Here is a 23,269-nt window from a genome sequence, read left to right on the forward strand (position 1 = left end):
TTGAATCTGTAGATCAATTTGATGAGCATTATATTATTTAATAAAGCTTTCTGATCCATAGACATGATCTGTCCTTTCATTTATTTAGGTCTTCTTTAGATTTTTTCAGTGATGTTTTATAGTTTTCTTTTTGTTAAAAAGATTTATTTATTTACTTGAAGGTCAGAGTTACACAGAGAGAGAAAGAGAGGCAGAGAGAGAGAGAGAGAGAGAGATCTTCAATCTGCTGGTTCACTCCCCAATTGGCTGCAACAGCCGGAGCTGTGCTGATCCAAAACCAGAAGCCAGGAGTTTCTTCCAGGTCTCCCTTGTGGGTGCAGAGGCCCAAGGACTTGGGCCACCTTCTACTGCTTTTCCAGGCCATAGCAGAGAGCTGGATCGGAAGTAGAGCAGTCGGGATTCGAACTGGCACCCATATCGGATGCTAGCACTGCAGGCAGTGGCTTCACCTGCTACACCACAGCGCCGACCCCTTACAGTTTTCAATGTACAAGTTTTTCATTTCTTTTGTTCTAGTTATTCCAAAGTATTTCATTCTTTGTGAGGACACTGCAAATGGATTTTTAAAAAATTCCATTGTTTGATTGTTCATTTCTAGTGTGGAGAAATACAACAAATATTTGCATATTGGTCTTGCATCCTGCAAACTTACTGAACTCATTTATTAGTTCTAATTATTTTCTTGTGGATTTATTAGGATGTTCTACATACACAATTACATCTTTTGCTAATAGAGACAGTTTAAAATCTTCCTTTAAGATCTGATGCCTTTTAAAAATTTTCCTAGCCTAACTGCCCTGCTAGGACCTCCAGTACAAGGTTGACTAGAAGTGGTAAGAGCAGACATCCTTTCATGGTTCCTGAGCTAAAGGAGAAATTGTTCAGGTGTTCACCATTAAATATGATTTACAGTAAATATGATTTACATTAAATATGATTTACTGTCAGTTTGTTGTAAATGCCCTCCATTACAAGTTCTTTTCTATTCCTTGGATGTGGAATTTTTTTTTATTAAAGAGTCCTAGGTTTTTGTTGAATCCTTTGTCTGCGTCTATGGAGATGATTTGGTGTTTTTTGTCCTTCATTCGATTAATATAATACATAAATTGATTTTTGCATGTTAAGTCAAGCTTGCATTCCTGGGATATATTACACTTGATCATTGTTTTAATCTTTTTTTATGTTGCTGGATTTAGTTTACTGGGGTTTTTGTGGGATTTTTTCCATTTATATTCCCATGAGATACTGCTCTGCAGTTTTTGTTTTCTTGTCATGTCTTTAGTTTTAGTGTCAGGTCCTCATAGAATGAATTGTGAAGTGTCACTTCTATTTCTATTTTTTCTCTAAGTGTTTGATAGTATTCACCAGTGAAGATGTCTGAGCTGGAGCTTTTCTTTGTAGGAAATTTTGATGGTTTCTTTGTCAATTTCTTTACTTATTATAGGTTTTTAAAGATTTTCTTTTGCTTCCAGAGTCAACTTCAATAGCTCATGCCTTTTTTAGAATTTGCCCATTTTATCTAAGCTACCTAATATGTTGGCATATAATTATTCATAGAACTCCCTTAAACAGATGGTCCTCAATTTACAATGGTTCAATTTATGATTATTTTTAATTTCCAACGGTATGGAAATAATACTCATTTGGTAGAAACTGAAATTTAAATTTTGAATTTTTTCCTGGCTAGCGATATGTTGTAGGATACTCTCTTGTGATGATAGGTAGTAGCAGCAAGTCATGCCCAATCAGCTGAACACAAGGACTAAACAACTGACATTCTACTGTGTGCTGTGTTGGTAAACTATGATGTTCAATAGGTTAGGTGGATTCAATGTATTTTATTTATTTATTTGACAGGCAGAGTTAGACAGTGAGAGAGAGACAGAGAGAAAAGTCTTCCTTTACCATTGGTTCACCCTCCAATGGCCACTGCGGCCAGCACGCTGCAGCCGGCGCACCACACTTGTGCCATTCTCCACTGCACTCCCGGGCCACAGCAGAGAGCTGGACTGGAAGAGGGGCAACCGGGACAGAATCTGGCGCCCCGACCGGGACTAGAACCCGGTGTGCTGGCACCGCAAGGCGGAGGATTAGCCTATTGAGCCGCGGCACCAGCCTCAATGTATTTTAGACTTACACTATTGTCAACTTAGGATAGATTTATAGAGAGGTAATCCTTTTGTAAGTTGAGGGCCATTTGTAATTCTTTTTATTTCTGTAAAATTGGTGGTTATGTCCCTTCTTTGATTCCTGATTTTATTTATTTATTTGATTGATCTCTTTTACCCCTGTTGGTCAATGTAGCCAAAGGTTTGTCAGTTTTGTTGATCTTTGCTTGCAGATAACCACTTTGGTTTCATTGATTTTCCTTATTGCCTTTCTATTCTTTGCTTATATATTCCAAAGCAATATATATATTGCTTTGGGTTTACTTTGCTGTTTTGCTGGTTTCTTAAGGTGGAAAATGTGATTATTAATTTGAGATCTCTCCTCTTCCCTAATAAGAGCACTTACATTTATAAATTTCTAAGTTCTGCTTTAGCTGTGGCATAAGTTTTGGTGTGTTGCCTTTTCTAATTCATGTCAATCTATTTTCTAACTTGCACTGTAATTTTTTCCTTGACTATTTGTTATTTGGAAGCCCTTAAATCTCCATTGAGTGGCTGAGTGGTGGCATGGCCATTTCCCTCAGCATTATTCCGGACTAGATTGGCGGCTCCAGAGATTCAACAGCACAAAGTCCAGGCTGCTAGGAGCAACATGGTGGTGCATTGTTTTTTCCCCAAACTTGGTAGCCTTTTTCCTTTGTTATCAAAACTTTCATTGTCAGATGCTTCCTTTACATTCTTCTAGCAGTACTGGGCAAAGATTTCCTTGAAGTACAGTGCAGAAGAACTCTAAATGATATCCAAAGGTGAGAAAAACTTGATCCATCTGTTTCTTAAGCCAATTCTTTTGCCACTTTAATATCTGCTCCAAGAGGGGATCTCAAGCCCACCTAAGGTTCTTTGGGTTGAAAGATCCTTTTCAAGCTACCCAGCGCCCCCGCCCCAGACTTTACCCCTCCCCCAGTTCTTTTTCTAAGGAAGTCCCGGACTTTTGTCCCCCTCACTTTGCAAGGTCAAGAGATCCCTACTCTTCCCTGGGAGCAGCTCCTGTGCTCTGTACTTTGAGGCAGTTTCTGAAGAAAACCTGGCAAGCTTTTTGATACATTTCTTTGTAGTGTGGTGCCTGGCACATTAACTTTATTTTGAGTGGGAGGAATCTTACTTTAAAACTTTTTTATGTGAATCACCCTGTTGTGTAGAACTTGTAAGCAGTGATTTACGAGAGCAGAGAAGATGGCACAAGTACTCAGAATTACAACTTCTGGAAGGTGGTAGCCATCGTGAACGAGATCATGTAGCCTTTAATTAAAATTCCCAAAAATGACTACACTCTCTGATCCCTGAGTCTAGTCCCTAAAATTTTTAAACAATGTTTTTAACTTAACATTGTATCACCAACTTATAAAGTGTTCCTTTTGTCATTTTAGTTTATTGATTTTTCCTGGTTTGACACATGAAGGATTCTATGCAGTGACGCATATGCTTTTTTGAAAGCTGATCTCCTAAAAGTAGCTGAGTTCCATTATATCTGCCTTATTTACTAAAGTACTTGGCACAAAATGGACCAAAAACCTAGAGCAGCAATGTTGTGTGAATGCCATGAGTTTATCCTGTTAATACAATTGTTGATCCATTTATAATTTATGCAATACTGTATGTATGTTGAGTTTCAGTTATCAGTTTAAACATTTGGTCTCTTTGTGATCATAAAATAGAAGCATATTGTTTAGTTTTCACATATTTGTGAATAACCAAAACTTTCTTCTTTTGTTAATTTCTAATTTCCTTCTTTTTTTTAACTTTTATTTAATGAATATAAATTTCCAACATACAGCTTATGGATTACAATGGCTTCCCCCTCCCACAACTTCCCTCTCACCCACAACTCTCCCCTCTCCCGCTCCCTCTCCCCTTCCACTCAAATCAAGATTCATTTTCAATTTTCTTTATGTACAGAAGATCAATTTAGTATACATTAAGTAAAGATTTCAACAGTTTGCACCCACATAGAAACACAAAGTGAAACATACTGTTTGAGTACTAGTTATAGCATTAAATCACAATCTACAGCACATTAAGGACAGAGATCCCACATGAGGAGCAAGTGCACAGTGACTCCTGTTGTTGACCCAACAAATTGAGACTCTAGTTTATGGTGCCAGTAACCACCCTAGGCTCTCGTCATGAGTTGCCAAGGCTATGGAAGCCTTCCAAGTTCGCGGACTCTGATCATATTTAGACAAGGTCATAAAAGACAGGGTGAGGATAGTAACCAATGATCCTAAGAGTGGCATTAACCAGGTCTGAACAATTATACAGCGTTAAGTGGGGAAGAGGACCATCAGTACACACAGGCTTGGAGTAGAGCCATTGGAGGTAGAGTAGAGGTTATGATTACAAAGGAATGAGGCCAAGTGTGCTAGACAGGGTCTAGAACAAAGGACAGAGTCATTATTAGAGGAGCTAAGAAAGGTGCTGTCTAAGCTACAATTAAGTTTTCTGATTGAGAGGCAAATAGAACCTGATAGAAGGGGCCTGGTAATAATCTAATGGACCTGCCCTGGAGTCGAAGGATGCCCAGGTCAGAGCCACAGATCTTATTGGCTCTAAGCTGAAAAGCCCTTCACTCAGCCCAACTTCCAAAGTGACCACTGCAGCTGAGGGAATGGCCAAGTAGGGTCAGCAACATTGCAGGCAGAACTGTAAATTTCTAGTTAGAGATGCCCCCTGCCTTTACCTGGCCAGCTCTCCTCCCAGGCCAGCTAAGTAATGAAAGTCAACAGAGTGCCTTCCCCCAGGGAGGTTCACACCTCCCTTAGGATGTACCCCATGTGAAGAGATAGATAGGTCTGGGCCTCTTAACTTACAAGACCTAAAGCCCAACAGATTATTACCAGGCCCCTTCTGTCAGGTTCTAATTTCCTTCTATTGTGGTAGGAGAATATACTTTGTATGATTTCTACTCTTTTATTTAGGTGTGTTTTTGTGATTCAACATATGGTCTTAGACAATGTCTCATGCACACTTGACATGACTATGTATTCTCTTGTTGGCTGGGATGTTTTATAGCTGTATATCAGGTCTAGTTGGTTTATAGTGTTCAAGTCTTTTATGTAGGAGTGAATTTTCAAAGGTCCTTATGCCACCATTCTGGAAGTAGTTTTTCCACTACAGTTAACTTAATAGAAAATAGCTTTAGAATGAGGCTGAAAACATAGGCAATAATAAAATAACATACATAGATTACACTCATCAGTTCAGTAGGTGCCTGGTGAAGATATACCTTGTGGTCATTTCTGTGACATGGTGTGATTTTAAGGTACTAGTAAAAAGGTTTTTCTTAGACAGTTATTCAAACTATACTTGTTGAAGAAGTCAAATTACTTTCCTGGCAATATCCAGTGCCAAAGGCTATGATTGGACCTTTCAGAAAACGATGATGAGTTAAGAAAAAAAGTAATAGAAGACATAAGAGGCTGAATTTGTGATTTTTGTCACCCAGAAGACATTTGACAATGTCTGGATATATTTTTGGTTGTCATAACTCAAGGGTACTACTGGACATTAGTAAAGGCCAGGAATGCTGCCAAAAATCCTACAATGCACAGGACAGCACCCTACCCACAGCAAAGAAGGATTTCTTACAAAATCTCAAAAGTGCCAAGATCAAGAAAATTTTCTCATGGATTGAATCTAATGTGTGGGATCAAAATGGGAGAAATCAAACTCATGCATATATATGTGCCTTTATTTTGCTTCACAGAGAAAAGCTCAGAGGCAAAGATAAAAGTACATTTTAAAAGATAATAGGTGGGCCAGTGCCACGGCTCAATAGGCTAATCCTCTGCCTTGTGGTGCTGGCACATCGGGTTCTAGTCCCGGTCAGGGCGCCGGATTCTATCCTGGTTGCTCCTCTTCCAGGCCAGCTCTCTGCTGTGGCCCTGGAAGGCAGTGGAGGATGGCCCAAGTCCTTGGGCCCTGCACCCGCATGGGAGACCAGGAGAAGCACCTGGCTTCTGCCTTCGGATTGGCACGGTACGCCGGCCGCAGCGGTCATTGGAGGGTGAACCAATGGTAAAGGAAGACCTTTCTCTCTGTCTCTCTCTCTCACTGTCCACTCTGCCTGTCAAAAAAAAAAGATAATAGGTAACAAACTTAAAATCTGGGTTGTAGTACCGAAATTAACACAAGAGATTAGCATAAGACAAATAGTAGTAATCGTAATGGGCCTTTGATAGGAAGCAATTATTTCACAGAGAGATCCATCATGGAAAGGTGGCATAGCCTTAAGGACTGGCAGGAATTAGAAAATTAATCAGATACTTTTCTCTGCAAAGTAATGAATACTTAGAAGACCTTTATTAAACACATTTTGCTTTAGGTTTCACAGACTTTGTAAGGGTAGTTAGGTATTTGACTTGCATTTTTTCCCTTTGGTTTAATAGGTAGCTCCCATCCTATAGGATCCATTGGTATAAATGCTCCATGAGGGCAAGGAATTTTTATTTTGTTTTACTTCATTTGAATGCTTTTACCCTTATATTTCCCTACCGTATAGAAAAAGAACAGATCTTTTCTGTAAAAGGTCATGTAGTAAATATTATCACCTGTTTCCATCATGGCTCGGATCTGGTCTGGGATTCAGTGTTAAGTTGGAGACCTCTCTCAAACAAACAGCTCACAGATTGAAAAACTCAGAAATCAACTTTTTAGAGCTTTGTCATATTTACCAAGACCCTCTTGCAGATCTACCTGCTTGAGTCACTGCACTATACATTAAAGAAAACGAAAGAAAAATGGTTAGTTGAGATCAATAATCTACAACAAATAGACAAAACACAATTTGCCATACACCTTCCTTTTGGTAGTAGCTGATCCTTTGCCTTATTCTTCTTTTTGTGAATACATGTATGTATATCATATATGATATATATGTCATATTTTATAAATGAACATGTGAAGGTAAGTCTCCTTCTGACCCTCACAACCTGGTGCCCTCACAACCACATCTCTTCTGTATTCGTTTCTCTCAGTGTTCTCAAATGCTACTTTATGTAACAAATACATTATTTCAGTGATGAACTCAGCAGTGAATAACCTTGGATTGTCATTTTACACATGTGCCAGGAATTCCCTAAGACTGGAATTCCTAGGTCAAACAGTATGGGGATTTACATAACTACCACATTTTTCTCCTTTAGAGATAGTATTAGTTTATCTTCCTAAGAGATCCCTGTCTCCGACATCCTAACTTAACATGATATGTTTTCAAACCATATTTATCTTTACCAATCTGATAGGTAGAAAATATTATCTCGACTAGTTTAATTTATTATGAGTAAAAATTAAACATCTTTTCATATGTTTAAAGGATATTTGCTTTTGCTTTCTGTGAGTTGCCCATATGTCTGTGATAACTAGATTATTGCTCAGACAATACTCACTTCCTTCCACTTCTCAGTAAAAGAGAATATTCTGTTTGATGTTGATTTGATTACATAACTTGCTTTGGCCAAATGTCGGCAGACTGTTGATGCAGTGTTTAAGATGCAACTTGGGATGCCCTCATCCCATATCCGAGTGGCTGGATTCAAGTCCCACCTCTGCCTTTGATTACAACTCCCTGCTAGTGTGTACCCTGGGAGGCAGCAGGTGATGGCTCCCGAACTTGGGTCCCTGCCACCCATGCGGAAGACCCAGATTGAGTTCTAGGCTGCTAGCTTTGGCCTGGTGGGAGCCCTGGGTGTTGTGGGCATTTGAGAATGAACCAGTGAATGGAAAAAGATCTCTCTCCTCTTCCTTCTCCTTCTCCTCCTCCTGCTCCTCTTCCTCCTCTTTCCCCTCCCTCCCACCCTTCCTCCCTCTCTCCCTCTCTCCCTCCGCGCTCCTTCCTGTCCTTCCCTCTTCCCTCCCACCTTTCAAATAAAAAAGAATGAAAAAAAATGTTGGCAGATGTGTCACAAGCAAATGCTCAATAACATGCCTGTGTTTGTTGGACTTGCCCTCTTGCCATCACCATGAGAATTCTGTGCCTTAAGAAGCCCATTATCCGCAGAAAATAGTTAAATGCTGAGAGCAGATGTTCCAGCCAACCCTATGAACTGCCGCCTAAAGCAGATCCATCTCCTATAATTTGCAGAGTCCAGAATATGAAATAAATGCTTATTTTTAGAAGCCACTGAGTTGGGGAATTCTTTGTTATCCAGCTAACTGGTGATAGCTAACTGATACAATAATCTTTGCTCATTTTTTAACATTATCTTTTCATTTAGATATTTTATGTTAAATAAATTAGTCTTTGAATTTCATATAAGTTGAAATTGTCATTTGTGTTTTGATTTTGCTTATGGTATTTTTCTTGCCATGAAAATATTTTTGCATTTATCAATATTTCATTTTGACTATTTTAATATTTTATTCTAATTGAAATATAATTGTGCATATTTATGGAGTAGAGAGTGACTTTTTTGGGTAAGATTTATTTCTTTGAAAGAATTACAGAGTTAGAGAGGGACGGAGAGTGTGGGGGAGAGTGAGTCTTCTACAGTGCTCACCCTAGAGAATATATGTATTACAATATATAATAATCAGATGAGGGTAACTGATCTTAAACATTTATCATTTCTTTTGCTGATAACATTCAAAATCTTCTCTACTCTTTTGAAATATACAAGAGATCTTCAAGCTTCATGGAAAGTGCATATTTGTGAAAAAACTGCATAGACTTCAAATTTTTGCACAAAAATAAACTTCTTTTAATTCCATTTCCCCACAAACTTTTTTGAAGTACCTTTAAACAATTCATTGTTGTCAGCCATAGTTGTCCTACTGTACTACAGGACGTTCAAAGTTTTCCTCCAATCCAAGCAGGCTCCTGTATCCATTCACCATTTTCTCACCATACTCTCCACTACACACTTTTCCCAGATGCTGGTAACCATTCTAATTATTTTTGAGTGGTATTACTTTATGCATTACAAATTTTTTAGAAAGCTTCTCGGTTTTTTTGGTACTTTTATCATACTGAGGTTTGCACTTAAAAGTTTAGTGCATACTAGATTTGTTTATATTTGCATGTTACATGCTATTTATATATATGTTGCATGTTATATTTGTTTTAATATATGCATTCATGTTTATATTCATGAATATGAGATAAACAACCAAAATACCTTTTTAAAGATATTACCCAGTTGTTCCAATATCTTTTTATTGGTTGATATGTTTGGGCCACACTAATTTGAAATGCTCGCTTTAGCATATACTAAATTCTTAGGTATACTTCTATCTACTTATGAACTTTCTCATGTGTTCAGCTGATTTCTGTATTCATGTACTACTTCTAATGACATTATTTTCATAATATTTTAATTTTTAATAAGGCTGGTCCCCCTTTATAACTCTTAAGTTTCAGAGATTTACTAGATTTTCTGGCTTGTTAATTTTTCCATATGAACTTTATATTCACCTTATATATTTCCCTCAAAAGTACATGGGCCGGCGCTGTGGCTCAATAGGCTAATCCTCCGCCTAGCGGCGCCGGCACACCGGGTTCTAGTCCCGGTCGGGGCACCGGATTCTGTCCCGGTTGCCCCTCTTCCAGGCCAGCTCTCTGCTGTGGCCCGGGAGTGCAGTGGAGGATGGCCCAAGTGCTTGGGCCCTGCACCCCATAGGAGACCAGGATAAGCACCTGGCTCCTGGCTTCGGATCAGCATGGTGCGCCGGCCGCAGTGCGCCAGCTGCGGTGGCCATTGGAGGGTGAACCAACGGCAAAGGAAGACCTTTCTCTCTGTCTCTCTCTCTCACTGTCCACTCTGCCTGTCAAAAAAAAAAAGTACATGGAAGTTTTATTGGGATTTTATTAAGTGTGTAGATCAGTTTAAGGAGAACCAGGATTTTGTTATTGTGGTACATTTTTCTTTAGTCCCTCAATACCCTTTAAATTTTTGCTTTATAAAAAATTTGCAAATTTCTCATTAAGTCTGTTTCCAGGGATTTCATGAGGATTTTTTGGTCATTGTGGCCTTTGTAAGTAGGTCTTTTCCAGTATATATGTGTGTGTGTGTGTGTATACACATACATTTTAAAGACTTACTTATTTGGAAGAGTTAGAGGGAGAGATCTTCCATCTGCTGGTACACTTCCTAGATGACCCCAGTGGCCAGGGCTGGGCCAGACCAAAGCCTAGAGCTAGGAGCTTCATCTGGGTCTCCCACATGGGTGACAGGGGTCCAAATACTTGGGGGCTGTTTTCCACAGCTTTTCCCAGGCCATTAGAAGGAAGTTGGATCAGAAGTGGAGCAGCCATTTGGGATGCTGGCATCACAGGTGGTGGCTTTACCTGTGATGCCAGCCCCCTCCAGTAATCTTATATTTGACTATTTTTATGTAATCTATTGTTTACTGTATGCTAATTTTATATCAACATCTAGAAATGTGCTAAAATTCTCTATCATTTGTAACTGTGTTAACTAATTCTGTTGGGTTTTCTAGAAAAATAAAATCATCTTACTCATGAATAATGGTAACTTCACCCTCTTTTCCAGTTTTTATGCCTTTTGATTTATTTCCCTATTTGTTTCACTAAAAAAAAATTTAATAGTAGTGATAATACAAGCTATCATTGTCTTGTCCTAATTCTATTGGGAATGCTTCTAGAGCTTTCCTATAAATCAGAATACTGACTTTTTGTTTACATCCTATCATGATAAGAAAGTAAATTCATCAATTTTCATTTAAAGTCATGAATGGGGGCTAGGGTTTTAGTGGTGCAGGTTGGGCTGGCACCTGCAGTGTCTGCATCCCATATGAGCGCCAGCTTGAATTCCAACTGCTCCACTTCTGATCCAGCTCCCTGCTAATGTGCCTGGGAAGGCAGTGATAAAGAAATGAAAATACAACTTTTATTTTTTAAGGATTTTAGTTATTTATTTGAGGCAGAGTTACTGACAGAGAAGGGAGAGACAGAGGAAAAGGTGTTCCTTCTACTGGATCATTCCCAAAATGGCCGCAGTGGAAGGTGCTGGGCCAATCTGAAGCCAGGAGCTTCCTCTGGGTCTCCCACATGGGCCATCTTCTACTGCTTTCCCAGACTATAAGCAAAGAGCTAGATTGGAAGAGGAGTGGCCAGGACATGAACTGGCACCCATCTGGGATGCCGGTGCTACAGGTGGAGGTTTAGCCTACTAGATCACAGCTCTGGGTCCAAAAATACAATTTCAACAGGTCATCAAAGAAGGAGGTAGCTTTCTCTGAAGGGAAGAGAGAACTTCCACTTTGACTATGACCTTGTCTAAATATGATCAGAGTTGGCGAACTCAAAAGGCCTCCATAGCCTTGGCAACTCATGACAAGAGCCTAGGGTGATTACTGACACCATAAACAAGAGTGTCAATTTGTTAAGTCAACAACAGGAGTCACTGTGCACTTACTCATGTAGGATCTCTGTCCTTAATGTGCTGTACATTGTGATTTAATGCTATAACTAGTACTCAAACAGTATTTTGCACTTTGTGTTTCTGTGTGGGTGCAAACTGTTGAAAGCTTTACTTAATAAATGCTAAATTGATCTTCTGTATATATATATATATATATATATATATATATATATATATATAAAATATGGCCCAGTTACTTGGACCCTGCCACCCATGTGGGAGACCTGAATGGAGTTCCAGGCTCCTGGCTCTGGCCTGGCCCAGCCCACACTTGGCTGTTGTGGCCATCTGGGGAGTGAACCAACAGGTGGAAGATATGTGTCTCTCCCTCTCTCTCTCTGTAACTCTGCCTTTAAAATAAATAAATTAGTCTTAAAAAAATAAAATCATGAATGAATGTTGACTTTTATCCAATGGTTTCTCAGATTCTATAGAAAGTATTAGGTCTCTTTTTCTTTCTTTTGTTAATCTTTCAAACTCCAGCTTAGTCTTCCAAACAAGTTTTTTAAAATTTTTTTTAAGATTTATTTATTTGAGAGGCAAATTTGGGGAGGGAGAGGGGGGGGGAATCCCCCATCTGCTGGTTCACTCCCCAAATGGCTTCAACTGCCAGGGATGTGTCAGACCAAAGCCAGGAGTCCGAAGCCCCATCTCGGTCTCCTACATAGGCACAGGGGCCCAAACACCTGGGCCATCCTCTGCTGCTGTCCCAGGTGTACCAGCAAGGAGCTGGATCAGAAGTAGAGCAAGCTGGCGCCTGCGGCGCCAGCACACCGGGTTCTAGTCCTAGTTGGGGCGCCGGATTCTGTTCTGGTTGCTCCTCTTCCAGTCCAGCTCTCTGCTGTGGCCCGGGAGTGCAGTGGAAGATGGCCCAAGTCCTTGGGCTCTGCACCCGCATAGGAGACCAGGAGAAGCACCTGGCTCCTGGCTTCGGATCAGCACAGTGCGCCGGCTGCAGCGGCCATTGGGGGGTGAACCAACGGAAAAGGAAGACCTTTCTCTCTGTCTCTCTCTCTCACTGTCCACTCTGCCTGTCAAAAAAAATAAATAAATAAAAGTAGAGCAGCCAGGACTCGAACCAGCACCCGTGTGGGATGGCCGATGTCACAGGTGGCAGCCTAACCCTCTATGCCACAACACCAGCCCCTCGAAACAAGTTTTTACAGTCTCATATTTATAAGGTAAAACCAAACACTTCAATGCCTAAAGAATTTTAGCTCCTATTATTGCCATCTTCCATCATAGTTTTAGCTGCCAGCCTACACGTGATGCCCATGGTCTGTCCCACAGTGCACATCATATTGGCTAGAGAGTTCCCTGAAGAAGGCTCTGCAATTTTATCTTTATTGATCATCTTCTGGAATTTTATTCTTTGACATGCACATCCCAAGCTTACTGCCAGCCTTCATACTATCGCCCACTTATTTCATGGTGAGGAAAATCTTATCCATGAATATTTATTTGTCCTTCCTTTGTAAAACAGGATGTTTATGGTGGCTTTCCACTCTGGTTCTCATAAATCCCTTCCCTGTGTGGTTCCAGGTTAGGATCAGCTGCAAGTGAAAGTTAGGTGAGATTTGAAAGTCAGAAGTGAGGCAGTAGCCGTGTTTACACTCTGCTGTGGAGTGGCAGGCAGCTTGTCACCAGTCTGCTGCTTCACTTTGTCAACACAGGGCAATACCTAGACATCCAGCTCACCCAGCTCTTGACAGATCCCTTCTTTAGAGTTTTCTGGGATGTATGCATATGCAGGGAGTGGCAAAGCCAGCTTCTCCTGTAGGCCACCCGTGACATTGAGACTTAAGGTAGTAAGAGCGACAGGCTCCAGTTTGCATTTGCTTGTACGCTTGCCTGGCTCACCTCTAATTGTTGGCTAGGCTGGCCTATACTTACTCAGGCTCACCCCTGGACACAAGAATGGCCTTGTATGGCCTGCGGCACTACCCCACTACTGCAGAAGGTCCAATTCCTCTCAGAAATTCTCCCCACTTGATGTCATGCTTTGTGTTTCCGCCTCTGACTGCATCCTGACTCATTTTCTCCTAAAGATTATTTCTCTTTTCCTCTTTAATGACCGCAGGGAGGCCGCTGACACAATATTATGTGGTACAGAGTCATTGAAAGCTTATGTATTTTGTGCCATAATGTAAACATCAATATTAAAATAACTGAGTCATCTTGAGGAGAGTCTCTTTGTTTTTCAAGTGCCAGTTAATTATTTTTTTCTGAGGAAAAGTGGTCTCCTAAATGAAAACCAGTGAAATTGTTGGTGTTATATATTGATTCAGTAGCTCTAATAATCAGATTTCCATTAAATTACTACACGGCTGCCCAGAGAGACCTTTGATGAAATTCCCTCTTGTGGGAGTTTAAATTGTGCTGAATTACCTTGATTTGTCTTAACACTCAATATACAATTTGTGATTTTCCCACTTTTGTGGGAAACAAATGGGGCTGGAAAGTGAGACTTTTTTCTCTTGCACTCGGCTAAATCCCACTGTGTCCATGTCCCCAAAGACAGTTTATATGGATTGCAATGAATGAAACATGTGCTGCTTGAATATTCCTGTGAAAGATTTCTCTTAGCTTAGTGATGGTGCCAGCTGGATGTAATGATGTTCTTTGTCTATTAGAGAAGGACCTAACAATTAGATCTTCCTCCCAGGAGGTAACAGAACTGCCTTTGGCTGGCTACATAGCCCATATTTTCTGCCACCTACACTATTTGAGAAAGTCATTCTCTCATGGCCCAAACCTTTTGGGTCCTTCACTTTCCAGCATATCTCAATGTCGGCCCTTGGTACATTTGAGGACAGATGTTTCTTTATTGTGGGGCACTATTTAGCAGCATCCCAGGCATTTACCTGCTGGATATCAGTAGCACCCCTCTTGCTAAGGTGACAATCAAAAATGTCCCCTAATACTGCCACATGTGCTGAGTTGAGGTGACAAAATTGTCCGCAGTTGAGAACCACTGGGCATTTTCTGCTAGTAAAAAAAATAAATGAAGAAATCAGCTATACTTGGCATAGATTGAGGGAAAAGAAATATCACAAGGAGAAGGCTTAAGCCATGGTGGGCACAACCTGAATACTGCTTACTCTAGTTTGGGGAAGGGAATGGAGCCAGTTGGGGTTCTCCAGGGACTAAATCCATTCTGAGATCTGCATTACTACCATGTGAGATGGACAGGGATGGAACAGGGTGCCATCTTTTCTTAAGTATTGGAGTATACATGGTTCTTTTTCTATCTCAGCTTTTCCAGGGAAAAGTCTGAGCCCGAGTGTTGCTAATTATATCCATTGCCTACATGAAAAATAATCAGCTACAAAAAATTGCCTTTGAAGTTCAGTTTCTAGTAATACAGTTTGAAAAGTTTCCAGACTGACTCTCCTACTAAAAGCAATTCAAAATACCAGATAAAAAATAAAAACAGCTAATTGCTGGCAATCGAAAATGTTGTAAGGAACATGTTGTTAAGAGATTTGAGTAAACATGGGAACCAAGATAGGTGTGTAGAGCACCAAAACAGGCTTCGGCATTTAAAATTCTGGCCAAACCGGTGTGAACTTGAACTTTAGAACAAGTCATGACAATGTGACGTGGATTCTGGAGAATAAATCAGGGCCCTGCCCAAGCGGAAGAGTCTAAAAGAATGCCTCAGTTATAACATTAGGATCCCAAAGGACTATAGTTCCAGGAGACTGCAATGAAAATTGCTCTGTAAGACTTTACACTGAGAAGTGAGGGAAGAGATGCCCTCAGGAAGCTGTGAGCACAAGCTGGCTCTTTAGAGCATGGACAGCACAAATTCACAGTTCGTAAATATTTGTTTGATAAAATCTGAAACCAATAATCTAGTGGTTTTAGATAGGCTGGGTAAGGGCCTACAGCTGGCACATGAAGACAAAAGCCAATTCTCCTATCACTGGGAACTATCCTAAATCTTCAGATTCCAGCAAATAAGAATTCTAAGGAACACAAGCAATAAGCAAAAGAGATCCTGGAAATTGCAAGAAAATATGGTGTCATGAGTGATAATTAGCAGAAAAAAAATAAGAGCAAAGAAAAATAGAACTACAAATACTTCACATTTTAGTCACAGAAAATAAAATAGCTAATGATTACTACAAAGAAATAATGGATAATTTTACAACTATATACATGGGACAAAAAATTATGAAAAATGACCAAGCAGGATTGATATACAGCGTCTAAAAAATAACTCACAAGGGGTCAATGCTGTGGTGCAGTAGGTTAATCCTCTGCCTGCAGTGCCAGCAACCCATGTGGGCGCTGGTTCGATACCCGGCTGCTCCTCTTCCGATCCAGCTCTCTGCTGTGGCCTGGGAAAGCAATGAAGGATGACCCAAGTCCTTGGGCCCCTGTCACCCACGTGGGAGACCTGGACTCAGTTCCAGGCTTCTGGCTTCAGCCTGGCCCAGCCATGGCTGTTTGTGGGCATTTGTGGATCTAGGCAGTAGATAAAAGATCGCTCTCTCTCTCTCAAATACAATGGAAAATAAATGAATAAAAGTTAACAAAATAAAATGTTAACTAAGTAAAGAAAAAGAATCAGTATGATTCATAAATTTTTAAATTACCTGCAAACTTTAGAAAAAAATCAAAATGAGAAAGAGCTATTTTAACAGGATAAAGTACCTACTAGGTTAAAACATGTTAGGTTAAAACATGTTAACTTGCTGTTTTTGTAAGTCAAAAACGGTCAAATGTCACCAGTTTTCATTTTGCCCATTCTTATTTGTAGATCTGTTGATCAAGTCCACTTATTTTTGCCTTTTTAGTTCCAATTGGGTTGATTTAAAGAGTGATGTGATGAGTTAGGGCTCACTAGAAAAGAGGACATTTCATAGTGCTTTTCTTCTCCTGGCTCCTTCTAGCTGCCTAAAGGGACTTCACCCTGTTGAATATGGATGTCATTGTAGTCATGCTGGCCAGGCAGGAACTTGTGCTTTTTCCCTCTTGGCTCCTGGCACTTTTGTAACACCCTGTGTACGAAACACATGCAGAAAGCAGTGGTGAAGAATGGAGCCCTCTGAGGCCCCTGGTGAGTGCCATGGAAACTGTCACTGCATTTGCTCTCGGAAAGCACCCCTAAAAATAGGACAAAAGGAATACACGGACCCTTTTGGCACTGCCGCAGTGGCTTGAGCACCTTCTAGACTCTGGGACTCATCTTAGATCTGGTAGCATTTCTCAAGGGCATGGCATTTACTCTTTGGCCATGAGGCATGATGACTGAGGACAGCAGGCAGGACCTTGGCTAGGGGGCACAGGACATGGGTACTTGAAGGAGGAGGATGGGAGAACGTGAGCTCCCTCAGCAGGGGGAGACTAACTTGGCTCCAAGAAGGCCCCTATTGCAGGTGCGCTTGAGGGCACTGCCTTAGGACCCAGCAGGACTCCCGGAGCTCCTGTTCACTTGTCAGCCTGTACCCTGAGAACCCTGTGGAAAGGGTTAGAGCCTGCCAACAAGCCCCAGCCCCGGGGTGGACAGGAAGAGCTGGTAGTGCGGGCTGTCTATTCTGGAATGGGTGAGGGGCTCAGTTCACACTCATTACCATCATTTTAACTGTTGACAGGCCCTGGGCCCCTTCACCCTGCTGTGGTTAAGCTGATACCTCAAACCTAAGTCTCACCTCCTTGAAATGCCCTAAAAACAATAAAAGGGGCACCTCAGCACACCACTCTGGCTGGGGGGCACCCACTGCCAACATCCCTGTACTGACCTGAGTCCAAAAGCAGTCAAACAAGGCTCACTTACCTCCTGCCACCTTAGAGGGGAACTTTGGGGCAAACCATATCTGGCTACCCCAGTCTGGAGACCCTTGTATTAACAGGCAGTTTTATTTATTTGAAACGCAGAACCACAACACAAATACACACATCTCCCTTCTGCGGGTTCACACTCCAAATGCCTACCTCAGCTTGGCCTGGGCTAGGCCAAAGACCAAATTTGGGTTTCCCACGTGGGTGGCAGGAACTTAAGGACTTGAAGTGGGTCAGTGGTGACTGCCACCTCTCAGGTGCACATTAACAGGAAGCTGGAATGGAAGTACAGGAACTAAGACTTAACCAGGTAATCCAATATGGGATCCTGGTATCCCAAGCAGTGCCTTACTGTTGTGTTAAATGCCCACCCATCGTCTCTCACTAACAATTTGTTATTACTCTGGCTCTGTATCCCCAGTCTATAGTTTGTGCAGTCTGTTTTTTTCATTGCATGAGCTACATCTCGGAGTAGTGAAAAGCAAGGTGAATTACTGCATACAAGATGTGCCACTGGCTGGGAGGAGTGGAGTAGCAGGAGCTTCAGATGGATTCAGGCCCAGGGTCTAGCACCAGCCATACTGTTTAGCCACAGTGTGGACTCGGGCATATGAGCAAACTCTGGGCTTCAGCTTTGTCATCTGAGGAGCAGGATTTTTTTAGAAGGTTTTTATTTAATTAATACAAATTTCATATGTACAGCTTTTAGGAATATAGTGGTTCTTCCCCCCATTCCCGACCTCCCACCCCCACTACCATCCCACCTCCTACTGCCTCCTTCATTCCATTGAGAAGCAGGTTTGATATGCCCCATATTATAGGACTGGTGGATGAGTGGAATATACGCTATGAACCTAGCACAGTGTCTGGCAAGTATGGAAATTCTAAAAAAGTTATTGTGACTGTTATTTTGATTCCAGTCATGTACCACAGAGGTTTTTTATTTATTTAAGCCAGATGTCAGAGAATATATAACATTCTTGAACAAAGAAAACTATCAAGCCACAATTCTGCTTAGTAAATAACACTAGGTGGCAGGTCACCGTGAGATGATCATTTGATTCAGGTGTGAAGTAGACCTCCCTGGTTGCATGTACCACAATCGCTTCTTGGCCTTTTGGCTAAGATCAAGTGCATGTACCACAAAGCTCCTGGGTGGTATGCAAAGGATGGAAGATTTTCCTCCTCACCCCTCCCATTGAATCCATCTCTACTTTCATTCATTTTACCACCAGCAAAAATCAAGTCCTCACTTAGATTTTGTTATATTACGCAGAATACCCCCTAATTCGGCTGCCCCAGGCCAGGACAAAAAGGGCCAAAGAAGTATCACGCTTGTTCTCAGAAATTCTCCAAATGCTCAAACACCCATGTTGCACACAGTGTTCACCCACACGGGGAAAGACCACAGGAGCCCTTCTGATCCTGCCCCGGGTCAAGGTTTCTCTCCTTTACCACACCCCTAAGGAACTGTTAGGAAGGAAGAAGCTTCTGTTGCAGCTGTATTCTCTTCACCTTGAGACCCATCAAACCAGAGTCCAGCCCCTCCTCACCCTTTTGACAGCCTCAAATAGGCTCCGATGAAGGTTAACTTAAAATCTCCTGCCATAAAGTGGCTGGCCGCTTCCCAAGTTCCCAACCTGGCTTGTCCAAGGGTCTTCACACTGGGCTGTCCCCAACTGGATTCTTATCCCTCCTCAGCCCTTCCCTGTATTGTCCTTCAAGTTCTTTTTCAACTGCTGTCTCTTCATGTTGCATACCTGATAGCCACTCTTGGACTCTAAAATGTTTTTGGCAGGGACTGGATCTTCTCTACACGGCCCTAGAACTAGCATGAGGCCTTTCGAAGAACAGATGCTCAATTCATAACTGGTGAACAAAAGAGCCAGTGAACACAAGTTCCTACTTATGATGCTTTAATTTCATCTACATTCTTGAAGCTAAGCAAACCGAGATATATTCTAGGTACATAGCTTTTAATTTGAACAACAGACTATAAAAGGAGTAAGAAAAACAAGAATTGGCCACCTTTTACTTTTTTCTTCACCATTTTGTGATCCCAACTATTTTGCTAAGAATTCTTATACATTTTAAAGTATATCCCTTTAACCAAAGCTATGTTTTCTTGTATTGCATCCCAACAAAAGATACAAGATTTTGCAATTTGTTTTACAAAGCATTAAACTTGATAAACAGCAATTGTGTGGTTATAACAGCAAGAAATATAGCACCTGAATACAAATAAACATTAAAGGAACATATTGGAAAAACTGGAGAAACGCTCAATCTACAAGTTACTTACGAGTGACAGAACACAGAAAGTGAGAACGTTATGCTTTCTCCACCTCTACCCCCTCCTGCCCCATTGCTTAGAAGGTTGACAGCTCTTCAGAACCCCAAAATGAACACTGCCTCAGACTTTCCTAGCGCTGGGGCAAATGGCTGGATGTGGCCACAGGTGGAGTAGTAGCACCACCCTTGGCTGCATTTCTGGCTCGGGATCGATTTTCCTCATCTCTCAAAGCCTCCTCATAACGGGACTGGAAGGTACTGGGAGCAGTACCTTTGATCCTGGCCAAAAACTCTAAGACTTTAATCTTGTTGATTTCATTGTGGGCCTTTGCACCCCACAGCAACTCATAGCGTGGAGGATCACTATTGGGTACCTGCTGGTACTCCAAGTACTTTTCCTCCACCAAATCTTTGGTGATGAGCTTTCTGGGCTCCCCAAAGATGAAGTGCTGTCTACCATCAAATACTCCCAACACATTCAGGAATGCCCACATCTCTTCCTCAGTGACACGGTTGTTATTCATGAAGATCATGCCCAGGAGAGGCAGCAGGATCCCAGTCTTGGGAAAACCCCTGCCATCATCCAGACACTCTTCACTGGAAACCTCTAGCTTGCAGACAAGAGTATAGGATGGATCGCTGCCGCTGACTTCCTTCAGGTCAAGGCCAAAGACCAACTCCATGCGCTCAGTGATTCTCCGGAGGACTTCGGGGAAGTGCTTCTTGTACTTCTTGCTGATCATACTCAGCATATCTGCCTTGAGGATGGGCTCTTTCATTTTATACTTGTGCAGCAGAAGCTGCATCAACATATCCACCTTCTTGGTCAGGGGATCTTTTCTTGGGTGGCGAGAGGCAGCCTGAGCACGGGTGGATCTTGAATTTCCCTTCTCTTGGATCTTAGCACCTTCACCAGAACTTGAACGTGAAGCAGCAGCAGCAGCAGCACCAGCAGCAGCAGCACCAGCAGCAGCACCAGCAGGGGTGCTGGTGGATCTGGCTGCCTGAGATCCCTGGAGGATGCCTGCAGCAGAAGTGCTCTGGGATTCTTTCCCAGAAACACGTGAGGAGGAGGATGGTGACTTTCCTTCCTCTGCTGCAGTGGCTTCAGCACCCTTGGGATCTTGGTTTTCACTTCGGGCCTGACGGCGTTTCTCACGGGCACGGAGCTTACTCTTTTGACCACGAGGCATGATGACTATGGCTGGAGGCACAGGACACAGGCAGCTGGAGGAGAACAAGGGTAGATGAGCCCCTCAACAGAGAGATACCTTTAAAAAGGTCCCTGGAGCAGGCATCCCTAGGGGTACTGCCCTAGGACACTGCAGGGCTCCTGTTCTCCTGAGGTCAAGAGTATGCCTTAGGCTGCAGTCTGCCAGCTCTCCCTTGTGACTACTCTCTTGGACCAAGACCCTCACTCCTCTGTTTCTCCTGATGAGGAGCTGAGTTGTGCCTCTGCCTGACATATGTGCTTATGGCCTCCCAAGATGAAATAGGAAACCTTCTGAGATCAGTGGGTGGTCCCCATCCTCTTTAGCGTGTTCACTGACTCCTGACTCAACCTGTAATTCACTCCTGGCTCATGTGAGGCCCTTCTCTTTGGATCAAGGTCCTTGTCATCCAGAGACACGCCCCCAGAGGTGATGCAATAAAAGTATGATCCCCCCCCCCCCGCCATGCTGGTTCATGGCCTCCCTGGATTGGCAGCAGGGTCTAGACGCTGGGAGCCTTTGATGTTCTGGTGTCAGTGGCCCTGTCAGCCCTCATGCAGGCAGGACAAGTTGCAGACCAAGGCCCTCACCACACTGAGCACTTAGGGCGTAACTGAGGTGCATACCATACCTGATTACCTCTCCTGGGGTTTCCCAGGGCTGAGTGGGAAGCAGGTACTTTGTGGGGCACTCTGTTCTGGGTGGATGTTCCCCGAGTCCTCACCCCGACTCCTGTCACAACAAGGAAAACATCCCTGTCTTCCCCTGAGGCCTAGTCCCTCATATTAGCTCCTCAAATCTGTAGCACCCCTAGGAAGTATTGTTGGTTGCCTCAGCTCTTGGTCTGCCATAGTGGAGATAGGCTGTGTAGGCTCCACAGCTAGGGGCTGAGGAGTCACCTCAGTCCCTAGGGCCTTCACTTTGATTCTTGGCAAGCACTTAAAAATCTCTATCAGGGGCCGGTACTGTGGCATAGCTGGTAAAGCCACCGCCTGCAGTGCTGGCATCCCATATGGATGCCAGATTGAGTCCTGGCTCGAGCTCACTCACTCGCTCACTCTCTCTCCCCCCTCCCTCTCTCTCTCCCTCCTTCCCTCCCTCCCTCTCTGTGTAACTCTGATTTTCAAATAAGTAAATACATTTTTAGAAAAAAATCTCTATCAGATGACTAGAAACTATCCAGGTTCTTCACCTCTGTGAGATATCCTAGGAGGAACTGAGTGCATTTCAGCATGTTAACACACCAGGCTTGCCGGGGTGGCACTCTGTGTGACCCACTTCTGTTTGGGAGGGATTCCCTCAGGTCACTCAGTGTTCTCACCTTGATCCCTGTTTGAGACTAAGTCTCCTCCCTCTGATGAATGCCCCCCCCCCCCAGTACTGCAAGAAGTCCACCTCTGAGCTGCTACCCCCCTCTTTCAGGAAAGGAAGGGTCACCTCATCTTAAAACCTCTACTCATTGTTTGCCTGGGGCCAACAGCAGAGGTGAGACTTTATGTGGCCACCTCTATTCTGGAGTGATTGTTTCCCTCATTCCTCAAACAGGACTCACACCCTTCCTGCCAACACAGTCATAGTCTGGGACTCTTCTCTCTGCTCACCTGGGCCAGCCAGTCCTTAAATCTCACCTCCTGAAACCCTGCAGGCTGAAGTCAGTGAGCACCTGAGTCTGTCAGCTCCACCCTGGACCCCAAAGGACAGCTGTAGAGTTGGGTTCAGCACAGCCTTTTCTACTGGAGGTGGAGTGGCCCTCATTTCCTAATTTAGATCTTGGCTTTGACACCTGACCAGTCCTGGGATTCCGCCATCCGCTGAACAGAGACAGTATCCTTCACACCAAGCTCCTTCAAGGGGACCTCTGGAGTTAGGAGTTCAATGTATGCCACATTCTGTCACGGCTGTTTAGAAGCTACAAGGCCTGACACGAGAGGTGGGACTCAGGGGACCCTGCCATTGTCCACCAGGGTTCCAAGCCTGGCTCAGGGTGAGACTTCCAACTCCTTACTCCAGTGCCATGAGTCAGCCAGATACTGCAGAGGCCGTCACTTCCTAGAGTAGCTAGAGAAGTCAAGGCAGGCCACATCTGGCTACATCTGTCCTGCAAGACCCAGTCCTGACAGAGGGGCCAGGCTCTTGCGTGGGCTCCCTATTTGGGAAAAGGCCCTCTCACTAGAATTCAGGTTTCTCAGGAAGTCAGAGTGTGCTACATGTGGCAAAAAGGGAGGACGTGGGGCTTACAGCAGGGGTGGGATTGTAGTCAACCCCACTCCTTAGGGAGAAGCTCCTTCATTAATTCAGGGCTTTTGCTCCTGTTAGGGTCTAGATCTCCTAGACCTCCCCTTCCTGGGACTCTCTAGACCAGGGGTGGGGGCCCACAAAATCATCGCCAAGGCAACCACAGGTGGGACTCAAAACTCAATAATAGCAGGCT

General features: G+C 42.9%; 1 protein-coding gene across 1 annotated transcript; it reads right to left on the bottom strand.

Moving 5' to 3' along the window:
• Positions 1-19,758: 19,758 nt before the first annotated feature.
• Positions 19,759-20,820, bottom strand: MAGEB17 (MAGE family member B17). Its single transcript, XM_062183155.1, has 2 exons — positions 20,592-20,820; positions 19,759-20,534 (listed from the first exon to the last, which is right to left on the bottom strand). The coding sequence occupies exons 1-2, from the start codon at positions 20,818-20,820 to the stop codon at positions 19,759-19,761; spliced, it is 1,005 nt and encodes a 334-aa protein (XP_062039139.1).
• Between the last annotated feature and the right edge of the window lie 2,449 nt (positions 20,821-23,269).

This window comes from Lepus europaeus, chromosome X, assembly GCF_033115175.1.
Source record: "Lepus europaeus isolate LE1 chromosome X, mLepTim1.pri, whole genome shotgun sequence".
Lineage (NCBI taxonomy): Eukaryota > Metazoa > Chordata > Mammalia > Lagomorpha > Leporidae > Lepus > Lepus europaeus.